Below are 16,658 nucleotides of genomic sequence, written 5' to 3'. Positions count from 1 at the left end.
TTGAACTTGTAGGTCTGTTAATAGAACCTTTTCAAAATGTAAATGTCCCTTTTTTAGGCAAAGTCTCGTGGGGCAACTGATTTTGTAGGAGTTCAACTCCACGTACAACTGTAAATGATACATGTATCTCTTCGTAAAAGTATTCACCACAGCATAAAATTCTCCGATTTTCAATATATTGATCAGTTAAATAAAAAAAATTGCGATTTGGAAATGTACATATCTTTTGAAGCGGTGACTAATTCTCCACTCAAGCACAACCGGAAAATCCTCTCACGGTTTTCATTGCAGAACCAAATGTTCTGCGTGTGTAGATACCAGCCGTGTTAGTACGTCACAAGTTGTATCATATAGTTAATGATTTAACACAGAACAAAGCTTGCGTATGTCAAAATTTAAAAGTTGCTAATTGGTTTAATGTGCATAAAAAAAGTTATTATCTTTCTGTCTGTTACATCACATATTTCTTCGTGATATAATACAGCCTTCAATTATTCTGAAAAAAACTGCTTTTGCACTCAATTCAAAATTACTGAAATATCTGTGTCATGGTTTGGTTTATTCGTGTCATGGTTTAGTTCATGTTGGATATGGTGCAGTTATGTAATTCTTGTCGTGTATAATGAAGAGTTACTATCAAAATTAACAACAATTATTTCATTTGAAACACAAAAGGGCATAAGAACGCACATACAAAGAAGTAATATGTTATAAGTAGATGCAATATGATTGCCAATGAGACAACTATCCACCTAAGATCAAATGACGTAGATGTTAGCAACTATATGTCATCAACAGACCTTCAACATTCAACAATGAGCAAAACCATACTTCTTAACAAGTTAAAAAAGGCTGCGACAAAATTCAAAGTATAGGAATTCCAATAAGAAAACCACCAGCCTAATTTCTGTTCAAAATAAATAGCAAAATATGATATACAGTTACAAACGATATTCACGGCATTACAGAAACTTAACTTGAGACAGTATATACAAAATATTGCGGAGTTAAACATGATTGCGGGCTCCCCAACATCTTCTTCGCCTTAACCACGGCAGATATGTAAGATTTACCAGATCGGTTTCAAACAATAAAATCAAGTTGATTTAGTGGGACCTAGTTTCAAACCAATAACAAATTATAAAAAATCATGATTCCAAGACAGCTTCCTTTTAAATTTCAGGATGGAATTCTGCTGCCAATATTGTGAGCTGTACAATTTAGACATATTTTCAATTATAGGACACACCATACTAAATAATTACATAAAAAGTAAAATATTTGAAAGAATTAAGTGATACTATACACGATGCATTTTATATACAATATTACTGCCATAAGGTGCGAAATCAATCCAGTTTGTTCATTTTCACTGTTATATATGCGAGTATGTCTATTGTAGAAAGGATGACGGGAAAATCTGCGTTTGTTTCCTTTTTGAAAGTACGAAATAATTGATCTAAATGTATGTTTTAACACAATTAAATAAGAATACTAGTATAAGTTTCTAATGTATAATCACAAGATTAAAGTAAAAACAAGTGTAGTTAAAGCAGCTGCATCCATAATATTGTTGACTGGATGCTATTCATTTTAACTATAGTTGCGATTGATTATCACTGAAAGTGCAATAATTTCTGATGTGGAATTTTTGCAGGTGCGATGAATTTTCATTATTATTTTATATGATAATTCGACATGCACTAACTGAAAATAGTCTTAAAAAATGACTTTAGTACTGATGATATTTTAAAGTCAAGCTGATCGTAGATGATCACTTGCATATACACGGCCGGTGTAACCAACTTATGGTCGAAGTTTTGTCAACTTGTTTTATTCATCTGTTTTCTTTACAACCATATACAAGCACTCTTTCTTGATTAGGTTGAATTTTTATTCACAACAAGCTATTTATACCATAAAAATCAAAAATATTTTTTTCTTTTAAAATTCATGACGGAAATGTGTAGAACACATATTTTTAACTTTGGTCTAAATCTTAATTTAAAGTAAAGGTTTTATGCATTCAAGATCTTTCTTTTCTTTAATATCGTTTTGAAATGTGTTCAACACTGAGTGAGTAAGATAATATAAATTTATACTATAGAAAGAATTCCTATTGATTAATTTATTTTCTAGGATATCAATTTTTTTGTAGATTGAGGACAATATGGTTTTGAAAAATTCTCAATGCTAGTCAATAAATATTGTAGAACACTTATATTTGTGGCTAAAAATTAGCAAAAATATACACAAAAAACTAGTACTGAGAATTCATTATAATTTATTGGGTACTAATTTTAATGGTTTTCATGGGTAAAGGTAAACCACAAATGTTCAACGAATGTAAAACTGTTCAATTGGCCGTTTCAGAATCTAAAGGACTATGGATAATTTCATTGTTTGTACCCCAAAATGAAAATAACGTCGCGTCATTGGTTGAATTTCCATTGTTTAGGACGTTTTTAACCAATCACAACGTTTTGGTGTACACTTTTGAAAATATTACCCAGAATGCATTAGATTCTGAAACGCGAATTGGCTATATGCAGGCTTTGCACAACCACAAAATCAAATATCCACAAAAATTAAAATTTTTCCTCAATCCACAAAAATAAAAGAATCCACAAAAATTAAAATTTTTCCTCAATCCACAAAAATAAAAGAATCCACATGAATAATAATACACAGCTGTATTATGTTAAAAACAAATTTCATCAGCAGGGGGTCGACAGCTAAAAAATTTCAGTTTTTTGGATAATAATCATCCTTTCGCAGAGTCCTAATTATTTTCTATAGTTAATACTATAAATCACAGCCTAATCTGTCAATTTCATCAACTATGAATTCAACATCACTCTTCGTTACTGCGTTATTGGCAAAAACCATTCTGAAGAAGTTCACAAGTTCACCATCAGGCTGATAACCAATCAAAAGTGTTCCTTTTTCCACCATTCTCTGTTTGATTACAGGAGCAACCTTGAATAATGTAAACAAAATACTTTTTAAATATTTATCATTAGGTCTGTTCCAGATTTAAATGCAAAGGAGGGGAGAATTGAAGGCACTTACTTAAGACCCTGACAACCCATATTTAAAAAAAAAATCATTTTACCTAAAATTCTTACAAAATTGTAAGGAAAATGGAAACAACCATATGTAATTAATTTTAGTGCCTCCAATTCCCCCCTCCCCACAAGATAAATTTTATTTCATAAGAAAGCAATATAATACAGTCCTTCTGAGAGTTTTTCCTGATCAATTATAAATAACTTTGAATTATTCAGACAGACAGTATATTAAGCTATTAACTTTTAGTAATATTTATTTGAAACAATTGAATGATTTTTTTTTCTACACAAAACATGCAAAATTAAGTCCCTTTTGGTGATGTCAACCGAGACCCAGATTTTAATGTACATAGAAACAAGCATTCTGTGAGTATTGCATGGCAATACATAGTCCCCTACTGGTAAAACAATCATTGTATTGGAACAAAATTCTAACTTGATCTATAACTTGTCATGGTGTTAGCTATATAACAAATATCAAGTCAATATCTTCAAGCATGACAAAAAAGTGTTGAATTATTTAAGTGAATTTTTTAAGTCTAAGGACCATAACTCTGCACAAAATCATCAGACCGGAACAAAATTCGAACTTGATCTGTAATTTGTCATGATAAAACTGTATCCCAATTTTCAGATCAATATCTTCAAGCATGACGAAAAAAAAGTGCAGAAAACTGATTATTTGAGTGAATTTTCTAAGTCCAAGGACCATAACTCTGCACAAAATCATCAGACCAAAACAAAATTCAAACTTAAACTTAAACTTGTCATGATAAAACTAAATATCAATTATGAAATCAATATCTTCAAGAATGACAAAAAAAAAGTGCAGAAAACTGGTTATTTTAGTGAATTTTCTAAGTCAAAGGACAATAACTCTGCACAAAATCACCAGACCGGAACACAATTTGAACGTGATCTGTAATTTTTCATGATAAAACAATACACCAAATATCAAATTAATATCTTCAAGCATGAAGAAAAAAAGTGTGGAAAACTGATTTGCCGACCTGACGGATGGACAGACAGACAGACAGACGGAATGCAAACCTTAAGTCCCCTTCGACTTCATCGGTAGGGGACTAATAAAAAGATACACTCACCTTTCCAATCTGTTCCCACCATTCCTCTGTCTCAGGTTTTCCTCTCAGTCTCTTAGGTATATACCAAAAACACACATTTGTACACTGGGGCTGAAATAGTATGTATACATTTGTGCATGTAGAAACAAGAGATTTAAATAAAAATTTTGTACTAAAGACTAGCTGAAGTCTAAATGACCAAAAAAAATCTGAGTGCATATAACTCATTTCTGATTTAAAAAAGACTCACATGTATAATAATGTATGTTGGTTGGTTTTTTTTTGGAAAAGGGGGAGGGGTATTCTTTAATCTTCAGGCAATTTTTCTGTATTTAACAGAACCACATTACTCTGTTCCTTGTTTTTTTGTACATTTATTGCTATTCTTTCCCCCCCTATACTCTCTAATCTGGTCGCTCCATCCAGACCCCCAAATATGTATAGACTCAGTCAAGCAATGTGTAGCATAGAAGGTAATGCACAGAGAAAGTATAAGTGTTAGTTATGCTAAACTAGGTATAAATTAAAAAGATATTTCTATATTCACTGTGAATTTATAATTATTTGTTGGATACCAATTTTCATGCATTTCGTGGTCACATGGGAACCACGAATATAAATGTTTAATGAATTACTGGAATGTATGCAAACTTTTGCAAAACAGTAAAATTAAATATCCAAGAAAATGCAAGTTTTCCTTAATCCACGAAAATTGGTACCCATGAAAATAAATGAATCCACTGTATTTAGGTGTGAATTTCCATTTTAATAAAATAATCATTAACTCACTTCTTGTACCATTTTAAACCCATCTCTTGCCTTAGCTAACTGTGTAAGGTACCTGTAAAGAAAAACTTCTAAAATTAAAAACCAATTGTTCAGAGAACAATTGAAGGTCTTTCCACTGAAAACAATGTATTTTAATATGAAAGTTGTAAAATTAAGTTTAAAATGTCATTTCAATCGTCAACTGATAGGTTATTGTACGCTGATTCCAGAAATATATGGTTTCTATACAATATTTTTTAAATAAGGGAGATAATTTGTTACTTTCGGTTTGAAAAATGTTACCACCGATAATATTTGAATATTTAATTGACACTGATTCCAAAAAGATCTGGTTCTATATACTTTTTTATTAATAAAGTACAAAAATAGCTACTTCCGGTTTACACAAGGTCACTTCCGGTTGTTTTTTTAAAGGTTAAATGGTTTGATACCTTTCGCCAAAAGTCTCATGGATATATCATGTATAAATATGAGCTGAGAGCAAAGGTCAAAAACTAGAACGTCAAATTAATCTATGACCTTGAGATCAATTTCAAGGTCATAAACCAAGGACCTCAAATCAAAAGACCATAGGACTTAATTATATTTGGTTAATCAGTTAAATCACCATACACGTATTTTTAAATACAAGAGGGGAGAAAACTCACTTTTACGTTCAACGTACCCTTGCAATCAAAATTTACGTGTTACGACATGTCGCAACTAACAATTTAGAAAAAATAATTTGTCGATATCTTATACAGTTTCTGGAAATTAGTGGAAATAAGCCAAATTCAAAAAATTGGAATATGACCTTGACCTTTGACCTTGACCTAATTTTTATTTTTTTGGACAAAGGACCTCAAATCAAAAGATCCTTGGTCTTTAGCACTTATGGTTTACAAGATAGAAATGCATATCACTTATATCAAATGCATAAGGGGAAATAACTCTCATATGGAGCGTTCATATCACTTCGGTCAAAATAGGACAAATCATGCGAAGGATATAACGAGCAATTTTGTAAAATAAATTTGTCATAATATTTTACGGTTGCGAAGGAGATGCGCTAACAAGGAAAACAGTGTTTGGGGAGATAACTCCTACAAAGAAAAGTATTCGTTTACGCAGGGTAAATTTCAAAAGCGCATAAACTGTTCGATATCATATACCAAATATCTAAGCGACATATTGCGAAACAAATGTTTATCGCAAGAACAAAATTAGGCGGAAGAAAAAAAAAAAAAAAAAAATAATCAGAAGAAAAACAATAGGTCTTTCCACAGAAAAGTGGAAAGACCTAATTACACATAAATTACATTACTCATATAAGTTCTTAGCATAACAAGGATATGGTACATGTCAAATATTTCAAGTAGATTTTTTTAGTAAAAAAAACATTAGTTAATATTTTTACTAGTATTCCTCTAACTGTAAATGTACCTAGATCGTTGAGTATTCCGAACGAGTTAAAATATTGCATCAATACCAATATATTATTCTATACTTTCTTCTTAAAATTTGGTAAACACACAAGCAGTTTCAAAGTAAAATAATATTTTCACACAGGCATAAGATACGAAAAACAAGATGGTTGAAATGCACATTCCTCACTGTACATTTATATCTTTAAAAGGTTATTGAAGACCTATAGTTAGCTAATATCTACACAATTTGGTCTCTTGTGGATAGTTGTATCATTGACAATCATACCATGTCTTGTTATGTCAATCATGATGTCCAATTTTCTTGCTTTCCTCTGAATTCACTATTGTGACATCTCTAATACAGGTGACTATAATGTTTGATGATGTTACATGGAAAGATAACATCGTTTTGCAGATCATTGAAAAACAAGAATGTGCCCTTTGTACAAGGATGCCCCACTCGCACTATCATTTTCTATGTTCAGTGAAATTGGGATAAAAACTCCAATTTGGCATTAAAATTAGAATGATCATATCATACGGAACATGTGTACTAAGTTTTCAAGTTGATTGGACTTCAACTTCATCAAAAAATAATTTGACCAAAAACTTTAACCTGAAGCAGGACAGAAGAACGAACGAACAGATGCACAGACCGAAAAAAAATAATGCCCCTCTACTATCTAAGGTAGGGCATAAAAAATAAAAATATTTCTATATATTGTCTAAAATACTTAAGAGAAACAGATTCCACAACCAAATATTGTGCAATACGATATATCTCCAATCTCGGCAGTTGAATTTAAATATCTAAAATGCTCATTTAGTATTAATGTTTTAAAATTTGAAAAGATTGAAGAATGATCATATCACACTTGATACAGTGATCCGATGGAGTCCTTCTTGAGGGTCAGAATGCGGGTACCTTCATGACACATACCGGTAAAAATTCCTGCCAAATGATGTTAATGGTAATTTTTGATGCATGACGATAAAATGTACACTTTCTTTTAGACGATAAAAAAAATCTACTGATTTTTACGAATCACATTAATTTTTTTTTCAAAATAACGGTAACGTGAATAATTTTAGATCTCTGACGAATCCCGGTAAAAGGAGTAGGGGCAATAAGGGCCAAAATCGGCCCCAATTTTCACAAAAAAACAAAGTTCCTTTACAGTTATATATTACCAACTAAAATAATCATTATAAAGTGTGTTTTCAAAAAACATGTTATTTTCGGCAAAAATCGCGTTCCGTGACGTCACAATAGAACCTCGAAAACGCCATGATTTGTAATTATTGCTTAAAAAACAAAGATTTTCAGTACGTTTTACGATAATTCGTACCCTCCACAGGCATGTGCCAAAATTTCCTTTAAACGATAAACGGAACTATAAACAAACAAGATAGTGCAAAATATTTTTTTGGCACATGCCTGCGGAGGGTATGAATTTTTTGTCAAAAGCGGAATCGTTTCTTCAAGGGAGGCATTGAACACCTGACGTTAAACCCGTTTCAGATTACCAGTTTACTCGCAAATACAACTCGACTTCCACGTGATGCAAATTAATATTATTTATTTCAATGTTGATTGTTTTAACACTTCTTTTAGTCTCCTTAGTCTTTTTCGTGGATTATTGTTGACATGACTGTGGATCGAATAGAGTTGTCAAACGATGTCCGGTGAAAAATAAAAAATAAAAAAAATGAAATAAAAAAAAAATCATTAAAAAACTTAATTCTACAGTAACTTATTTGATTTGTGACATGTTAAATATTTAGATTGTCTGATCACTCTATATATAAACATGATCATAGAAAAGAAGTTGCGGAAATTGAAAAATCCGGATCAGAGTATAGAAGACATCTTTTAGGACAACCCGGTACAAAAGGAAATCAAAAGGAAAGCGTCTATAGTTACCAGCAGTAATTTAGACCCGATCTATTTCGCTTAACTTTTGAGAATAGCTGTGCAAAGGATTATCAATTTCGGTTGCAATTCAAAAGGGTATGTTGATTAATTTACTTATCGATTTATCTAAACAGAAATATGCGGGGTCCGTACAGTATATTAGAATACATTATGTCATATCTTCTCACGGTACATGAAACTGAAAGTATTTTCACGATTTTAACTTGAAAAACTTAATACTTGCATGAATCCGTAAGAAAATCAAAATATACCATAAATAAATCGGTATGTTCACAAGAAATGTGTTTTCACGGCAATAATTTTTAACAGTTCGTAATATAAATATTGCGTGGGTGATGAAAATGAAAAGAAATCATTTACGGAGTTTGAAAACTACTTGTTCTAGGAATTTTTGAGAGTCACTTTTCTATAACATTATACTATGAAATTACAAACATTAAAATAAACAATGAAAAGATCACAATTTATCCTACAATTTGAAATGTTAGGTGTCGTATGATAAAGACACCTTTCTAACGTACTGTTGAATTTAAGTACCTGTTATTTACCATTTTATGGACAATTGCAGCGATGGCCGTGAGGATAAGGTCGTTAGTTTAATAAGGCGGGGATGCTGAGATCGAATCTCGATTTTTTTTTTTTTTTTTTTTTTTTGGGCATAAATGCTTTTTTATATTGTCATAACGTTTTAAAGAGTGATTTTGAATGATGAACTGTTTTTTTTTATAGATATTTACTGAAGAGCAGTATACATGTTGTTTTGAATAGACATTATACTTCACCTGTATGTACTACGTAGCAGTTGTCACTTACATACTTAATGGTGCCATAATGAGGTATAGTTCCTTATTTTTAACTGATTCATTTTCTCAAAGCATTTTGTGCTCGAATAAAGAGTTTAATTAACCTATGGTTTAATGATGATTAATTGATACATTTATATTATCAGGCACAGAATCAAAAATACTAATTTTGACAGTTTATAATGTGCGGCTATAGAAGTAATAATCTTTTATTTTTAAATTGAAAGAATGGTTATTTATATTTTCATGGTAATTTTGATAAACATTCTAACCATGAAATGTTCCCTTAATAACCTATCATATTCAGTTCAAAATAAATATACATTATTTTGATAATCTTGAATTTTTTTCAACAGATTTTGAGCTGGTTTAAACAATGCAAACGTGTAATGGGTGACATGGATACGTCGGTTCCTGATAGGAACTCATGATCTTAAGGTGAGTATAGGATTAAGACTGCGTGTTTTAACTTCTAGTAATTATGGTAAACGTATTTTGATGAGAGCATGCATTATTTACATTTCGAAAAGACTTAAGAGTTTTTAATATTGAGTAGAATTATTTTGTTGAATATTATATGTTTCCCTCTGTTTAGATATAGAAAGATGTGATGTGAGTGCCAATGAGACAACTCTCCATCCAAATAACAATTTAAAAAAGTAGACCATTATAGGTCAATGTACGGCTTTTTGTTTGTGTTTTGTTATATGGGTGGGGGTTGCTGTCCTATAAATGTTTATTTGTTATGTCTTTGAATCCATGTTTTATGCTGTATATCTAATATGTGAAGAGTGAAGAGTATTTATTTATTATTATTAACTATCCGTGATTTTGATACTGACATGAACTTTTGTCAGTAGGTTCCGTTTACAGCTAATTTCCTAATACATGTAGAGCAAGACTTCGGTAAGCTTGTTTGTTTTCTTTGTATATTGTATAAAATTGTAATTGGGATAGCCTCCAATCAAATGTAAATATAATATATACATGTTTAACTATGCCGGAGTATATATTGTTTGAAGATGCCAATTGTTATTACAAAGCTTGATCAAATGTTTGTAGCCATCCAAAGTATTATTCTACAAGCATTAGGAAATCAGCTGTAAACGTAAAACGATAATTAAGTATGGGCAAACAGGGTTTTCAAAACTGATATTTCGTGAAGGAATTGACATGTAAATTAACAAAAAAAAAAGAAAACACACATGGTGCGCAGACAAATAAACACACCAAAAAACGTACGCACTTTGATAGTCTCAATTTTAAATCACACTTTGGATATTCTTTATTTTATTCTGATTTACCTCGTGCTAAGTGTTTAACAATTTCTATTTCTAATTTTCAGAGAATGTCAACCCCAAGAAACTTTACTTGCATTTTGTGTTCAAAAAGACCAAAAACCAGAGACAGGCGGAAACTTATTGGACCCAACAATAAATCACTACGTAAATGTTTACAACAGAAGTTTTTCATTGAACATGACAAAATTAATCACGCTAACAGTGTAATATGTAATAAATGCAGAATACGATGCTCTCGAGAAATTGACACAAATGCAAGATGCCCAATACAAACTACAATATCTGAATCAATTAATGATGACACGGAGTACGTCCCTCCAGCAAAGTATGCCAGATGCCATCCATGTAAATCTCCACCTAGTATCGCACTGCCTATACCATCAGCTGGAGGTGGCCACTCGCAGTGTGTTGTGTGTAAACGCCGAGGCCCAAAGCTAGTAGTTGTCCCAACAAACGCTAGATTTAATATCTTTTTAGATAAACTCATTATACTCACAGTTGGTGCCAGATGTTGTCCAGGACACTTGTGCAATGAAATATTTTTACCTGATGCACTTGACAGAATTTCGCATTCGCAGTCCTCGTCCATTTTTAACCGTACTGATTTAATGGACCTTATTACGCAAATCCGAGATATGGCCTTGAGAGGAAGCAAGCGGCGAATTGACTTTGACACAGAAAATGCCCTTACAAGCTCAGACATTTTAAATCTTACTGGCCTTTCTAAGGAAAACTTTAATGACCTATGTTCAATTGTCCAAAAGGGTAATTTACGGGATTCTTGGACTCGTAGTGTCCGGACTTGTATCGGAATATTTCTAACCAAATTGAAGTCCGGTTTATCAAATAAACTTTCAACACTTTTTAATCTTGGTAAAGATTCTGTAAGACGTGCTATTGCATCAGCTAGAAAATACTTGTCTGAAAATTTTGTTCCATCTAATCTTGGATTTAATCATATAAGTAGGGAAGAGGTTATAACATCGCATACTCGACCTCTAGCGCAATCACTGTTCGGAAAAGGAATGTATCCAGAAATTATAGTAGCAGATGGCACTTATATCTATATCCAGAAAAGTTCACAATTCAAGTTCCAACGTAAATGTTATAGCATGCACAAACATCGACCACTGGTTAAACCAATGGTCTTTGTAACAACTTCTGGTTACATTATAAGTGTAATTGGACCTTACTATAGCGACGGAAAAAACAACGATGCACAAATAATGAAGCACATCATCCAACATGACATTGAAGAATTTAAGAAATGGGTGGCTGAGGATGATATTATGATTGTTGACCGTGGTTTTAGAGATGCACTTGACTTACTGCAAGAAATGGGTATTCAAACAAAAATGCCAGCTTTTAATAAAAAAGGGGAGTCTCAACTTCCAGTTGAAGACAGCAACGTAACAAGACTTGTTACGAAAATCCGTTGGGTGGTAGAGTCCGTTAATGGCCGCATTAAATCGTGGAAATATCTAGATAGAGTTCTACCAAATAGCCAAATTCCATTTGTGTCTGATTATGTCAACATTGCCTTTGCAATCATGAACAAATATTGGCCAGAACTTAATACAGGGGACTCAGAGCAAGATGAACAATTGGCGTCTAAAATGCTTTATCTTTCAAAGCAAAAAAACTTACTTCATGAGAAAATAATAGAGGAAGGCCTTGACAAACGTTCTTGTAAATGGCAAAAGATTGATGCTTCATCCGCCCCTTCTTTTCCCCGATTATCAGAAGAAGATATAAGAAATATTACTGTTGGAGTCTACCAACTTAAACTTGCTCCAAGTTATACCAGAGAACACTTAGATGACGATGGTAATTATGAAGTTTTTACATGTGACCATGAAGAGAATCTTTTGTGTGCTAAAATACAGTCAAGACATATATCATCAAAATGCTAACCAATTTGAAGCTAAAGGTAGCCGAAAATGACCATATGACGTCTGACGGTAAAGGGCATTCATACCCTCCTACTTGACATATGCCATACCTTGAACAGGAAAATAAATTATCAATGTCTTCCTCCAGTCCAGCATCACCTTTAGCTTTCCACATGGTCCAGACCTTCAGAGCATCCACTTTACGTCCACACTGTATTGATTTGTCTCCCGTGTCATAGGAAACATCATAGAATTTATCTTGTTGAAACAAATACTTCGCCTTAGCTGAGTGGGCATCTAACAGGACTGTCTGAAAGTCAAGATAAAATTTATAAATATTGATTAATACAATTGATTGATTATAGGTGATAATTTGCAAGTTGCAATCCATGCATTTTTATCACATCAGATTTGTTCAATATATAACATTTTTAACCATTTTTTTAAACTAGATAACTTAAGGATAACAGACCATTGTAGTTTCAAATGGGCTCAGTAGTATTAGATTGATTGATTGGTGTTTAACACCACTATCAGCACTATTGTGCAATTTCGTGACGGTCAGTTTTTATTGGTGGAGGGAGACAGAGTGCCTGGAGAGAAAAACAGACCTTCTGTAGAAAAACTGACAATCCTAATCAATTAAGATTGGAGTCTTAAAAACCACATGCGGGATTCAAACTCATAACCTCAGTGTTGATAGGTGAGTGATAAAGTTGTTCGACTACTAAGACCATTTGGCCACTGACGTCCCCAGAGAATTATTTAAAAAATTAAGAAGTTGACAGACAAAGATGGACTCCAAGGACTCCAAGTGATTCCAATATGCCAGTTCTGGGATATGGTATTTAGTTGAATCTGTCATGTGACTTCCATCACCATGTGACCAAAATGTAAAAGCATCATCACTTCCAACACATGTTGAGCGAACGGGTGAAAAAGTTTAATTTTATACTGCACAAAATATTTGGGAAATTAAAATCTAATAAGTTGGTCCCCCTCCCTTCATTAGTACAGGAATTAAGATTAAATACTTACAGAACATAAATTATTTCTATACTACCCTGCAGAATGATGATTCTGAAAGTGCTTGAAACCTTAATATAGCAGGGATACAGGCGCCTTCTATCTGGTAAATGACGTCATAAAGGCGTGCATAATTGACGATCTTTTCCGGTGAAAGACACGACTCCAGAAATAGCCTATAACTCACACTGGCCAATTAGTTAAAAAGATGTTTCAACGAATATCCAATTCTTACCTTATGTTTTGTAAGGAAAACTGAAGCTTGTAAATTTGTTCCCATCAATTTATGGGGATTCCATGTTAAAGAGTCTGCCCTGTAAAATAAACAAACAATGCTTTAATATTTAATGTAATTGTTCATATCACTTTTTTGGTCTTTTGGAAAATGTTGTTTGTTCTGTATTTAGACCCCTCTACCAAGAAATTTGTTTTGCATGCACACGTATAAAAATTGCGGTTTTCATCCAACGCAATCATAGGTTTGAACGTTGTTTTCAATTTAGACTTGTTTATAAATATAATCTCTGTTACTACATGTATGTAATTTGTAGTTAATTAAAAATAAAATTCATTCATACTTTGTCAGCAATATAGAGGAATGAAATAGTCTTTAAACAAAATAGTTCAAATATTATTAAGTGATGTAAATAAGAAGATGTGGTATGAGTGCCAATGAGACAACTCTCCATCCACGTCACTATGTATAAAAAGTTAACAATTATAGAACAAAGTACGGCCTTCAACACAGAGCCTTGGCTCACACAGAACAGCAAGCTATAAAGCACACCAAAATGACTAGTGTAAAACAATTCAAACTGGAAAACCAACGGTCTAATCTATATAAAAAACGGAAAAAATGAAAAACACTTATGAACCACACCAACAATCGACAACCACTTGACACCAGGTGCTCCTGACTTAGGACTGGTGCATACAAATACAGCAGGTTTATATATAAAAAATCTTTGGCTAAGTAAACCCCTGATTTCAAAAAGTTTTTTTTTTCATCTCTTGTCTAGTGTGTTTCTTCTGTAGATATTGGTCTTGACTGTCTCTTCATATTTTACAGTAAACTTTTAATGGGCTTAGAGAATATATATCAAGTGACAAGAAGTGTTTTTTTATGATTTAGGCTTCTATTCTATTCAATGAGCTTTACCTATAGGAGTCATACACAGCTTTTTTGGAAGTCACACAAACGGCACATTAAAAATTCTAAAAAAATCCATACCCAATTGTTTTTTTGTTTTTTTTTCAGAGCTAAAACTAGAGGCTCTAAGGAGCCTGTGTCGCTCACCTTTGTCTATGTGCATATTTAACAAAGGACACTCTTCAACATTGTAGACGAGAATAGTATTCATGACAAAAATTTCTGTTATGTTGGTCTTGTATTACTGTTCATTTAGTCTGTTTAGTTTCTCTCTATCTTCTTTAGTTTTCAAGATGATAAATAAATCCTCATTTAAGGGCAATTACTCCTATAAAGAGTGACAGTCTACTAACTATATCGGAAAAAATTGAGTTGTTAGTAGATCTTGCCTTGCTGATCATTTTTGTGATCTAAAGTGTCTATTTGTCTATTATAATTTTTATCATATAAGCCAAAACACAAAAAAAAATGGTAAAAATTCTCATTTAAAGGCACTAACTCCAATAAGGAGTCGTCAGACGATTTCTTCCAAATTGTATAAATTATAAATCTTGTCTTGCTGGTCATTTTTGCTCATTTGCGTTTCTATCTATCTATTATAATTTTTTAGATATAAGTTAAAAACACAAACAATTGGTTACCAGATGCTCTGCAGGGCGCAGCTTTATACTACCGCAGAGGTCGAACCCTGAACAGTTGCAGTATAGACTTGCTACATGTCCCTTCCTAATTATGTTTTTTTGTTCTTTTTTTCAATTTTGCCCCTTTAATAATTTTACTGCTATAACTAGGCGATTATAATTATACTGACATCTGCAGGAGGAAGGCCTTTCTCCAAGGGCAATCAGTAGGCTGGCACTTATCAGTAAACATATAAATTAGTAAGAGAGAAATAATAGAAAGGGAATTGTAGCAAGTCTAGGGCAAGTATGGACACAACATTCAAGCTTGATACAGCTCTGAATTTGGATTGTGATTAAATAGTTGACACAACATAGGTTTCTGACACAGAATGAATGTGGTCTAAGAACTTAAACTTAAAAACTTAAAATTTTTAAATTGGACATTTACCTATTATGGTCCAATATCCAAAATCTAAATACATGGTTAGATTCAGCATATCAAAGAACCCCATGAATTCAATTTTTGATGAAATCAAATAAAGTTCAATTTTTGACCCTTTAGACCTCAATGTGGACCAATTTGATAACCTGGCCCAAATATCAAAAATCTAAATACATTGTTAGATTCAGCATATATCAAAGAACCCCATATATTCAATTTGTGTTGAATTCAAACAAAAGTTTAATTTTGGACCCCGATTTGGACCAACTTGAAAACTGGGCCTATAATCAAAAATCTAAATAAATGTTTAGATTCAGCATATCTAAGAACCACAAGGATTCAATTTTTGTAGAATTCAAACAAAGTTTAATTTTTGACCCCGATTTGGACCAACTTGAAAACTGGGCCTATAATCAAAAATCTTAATACATGTTTAGATTCAGCATATCAAAGAACCCCAAGGATTCAATTTTTGTTATAATCAAACAAAGTTTAATTTTAGACCCAGATTTGGACCAACTTGAAAACTGGGCCCATAATCAAAAATCTAAGTACATGTTTAGATTCACCATATCAAAGAACCCCAAGAATTCAATTTTTGTTAAAATTAAACTAAGTTTAATTTTGGACCCTTTTAGACCTTAATGTAGACCAATTTGAAAACGGGACCAAAATTTAAGAATCTACATACACGGTTAGGTTCGGCATATCAAAGAACCCCAATTATTTGATTTTGATGAATCAAACAAAGTTTAATTCTGGACCCTTTGTGCCCCTTATTCCTAAACTGTTGGGACCAAAACTCCCAAAATCAATCCCAACCTTCCTTTTATGGTCATAAACCTTGTGTTTAAATTTCATAGATTTCTATTTACTTATACTAGTGTTTAAATTTCATAGATTTCTATTTACTTATACTAAAGTTAAATTTGTGAAAACCAAGAAAAATGCTTATTTGGGCCCTTTTTTGGCCCCTAATTCCTAAACTGTTGGGACCAAAACTCCCAAAATCAATCCCAACCTTCCTTTTGTGGTCATAAACCTTGTGTTTAAATTTCATAGATTTCTATTTACTTAAACTAAAGTTATAGTGCGAAAACCAATGTGTCTTTGGACGACGACGACGCCAACACCATA

General features: G+C 32.4%; 2 protein-coding genes across 2 annotated transcripts in view; one reads left to right on the top strand and one right to left on the bottom strand.

The window, feature by feature from the left end:
- Nucleotides 1–2,267: 2,267 nt before the first annotated feature.
- Nucleotides 2,268–16,658, bottom strand: part of LOC143054349 (cysteine sulfinic acid decarboxylase-like) — a 44,092-nt gene continuing 29,701 nt past the window's right edge. The window contains exons 8-12 of the mRNA XM_076227343.1: nt 13,542–13,620; nt 12,391–12,590; nt 4,943–4,994; nt 4,175–4,264; nt 2,268–2,979 (exon numbers count right to left, since the gene is read on the bottom strand). Coding sequence (XP_076083458.1) covers nt 2,806–2,979; nt 4,175–4,264; nt 4,943–4,994; nt 12,391–12,590; nt 13,542–13,620 — 595 coding nt within the window. The 3' untranslated portion in view covers nt 2,268–2,805. The remainder of the gene's footprint in view (nt 2,980–4,174; nt 4,265–4,942; nt 4,995–12,390; nt 12,591–13,541; nt 13,621–16,658) is intronic.
- On the top strand, nt 10,464–12,301 carry LOC143055143 (uncharacterized). The gene has a single exon (XM_076228284.1). The coding sequence runs from the start codon at nt 10,997–10,999 to the stop codon at nt 12,299–12,301; it is 1,305 nt and encodes a 434-aa protein (XP_076084399.1). The 5' UTR covers nt 10,464–10,996.

Source organism: Mytilus galloprovincialis, chromosome 12 (genome assembly GCF_965363235.1).
Source record: "Mytilus galloprovincialis chromosome 12, xbMytGall1.hap1.1, whole genome shotgun sequence".
Lineage (NCBI taxonomy): Eukaryota > Metazoa > Mollusca > Bivalvia > Mytilida > Mytilidae > Mytilus > Mytilus galloprovincialis.
Note: the sequence above shows the minus strand (reverse complement) of the source record. Positions and strands in the feature narration are given on the sequence as shown.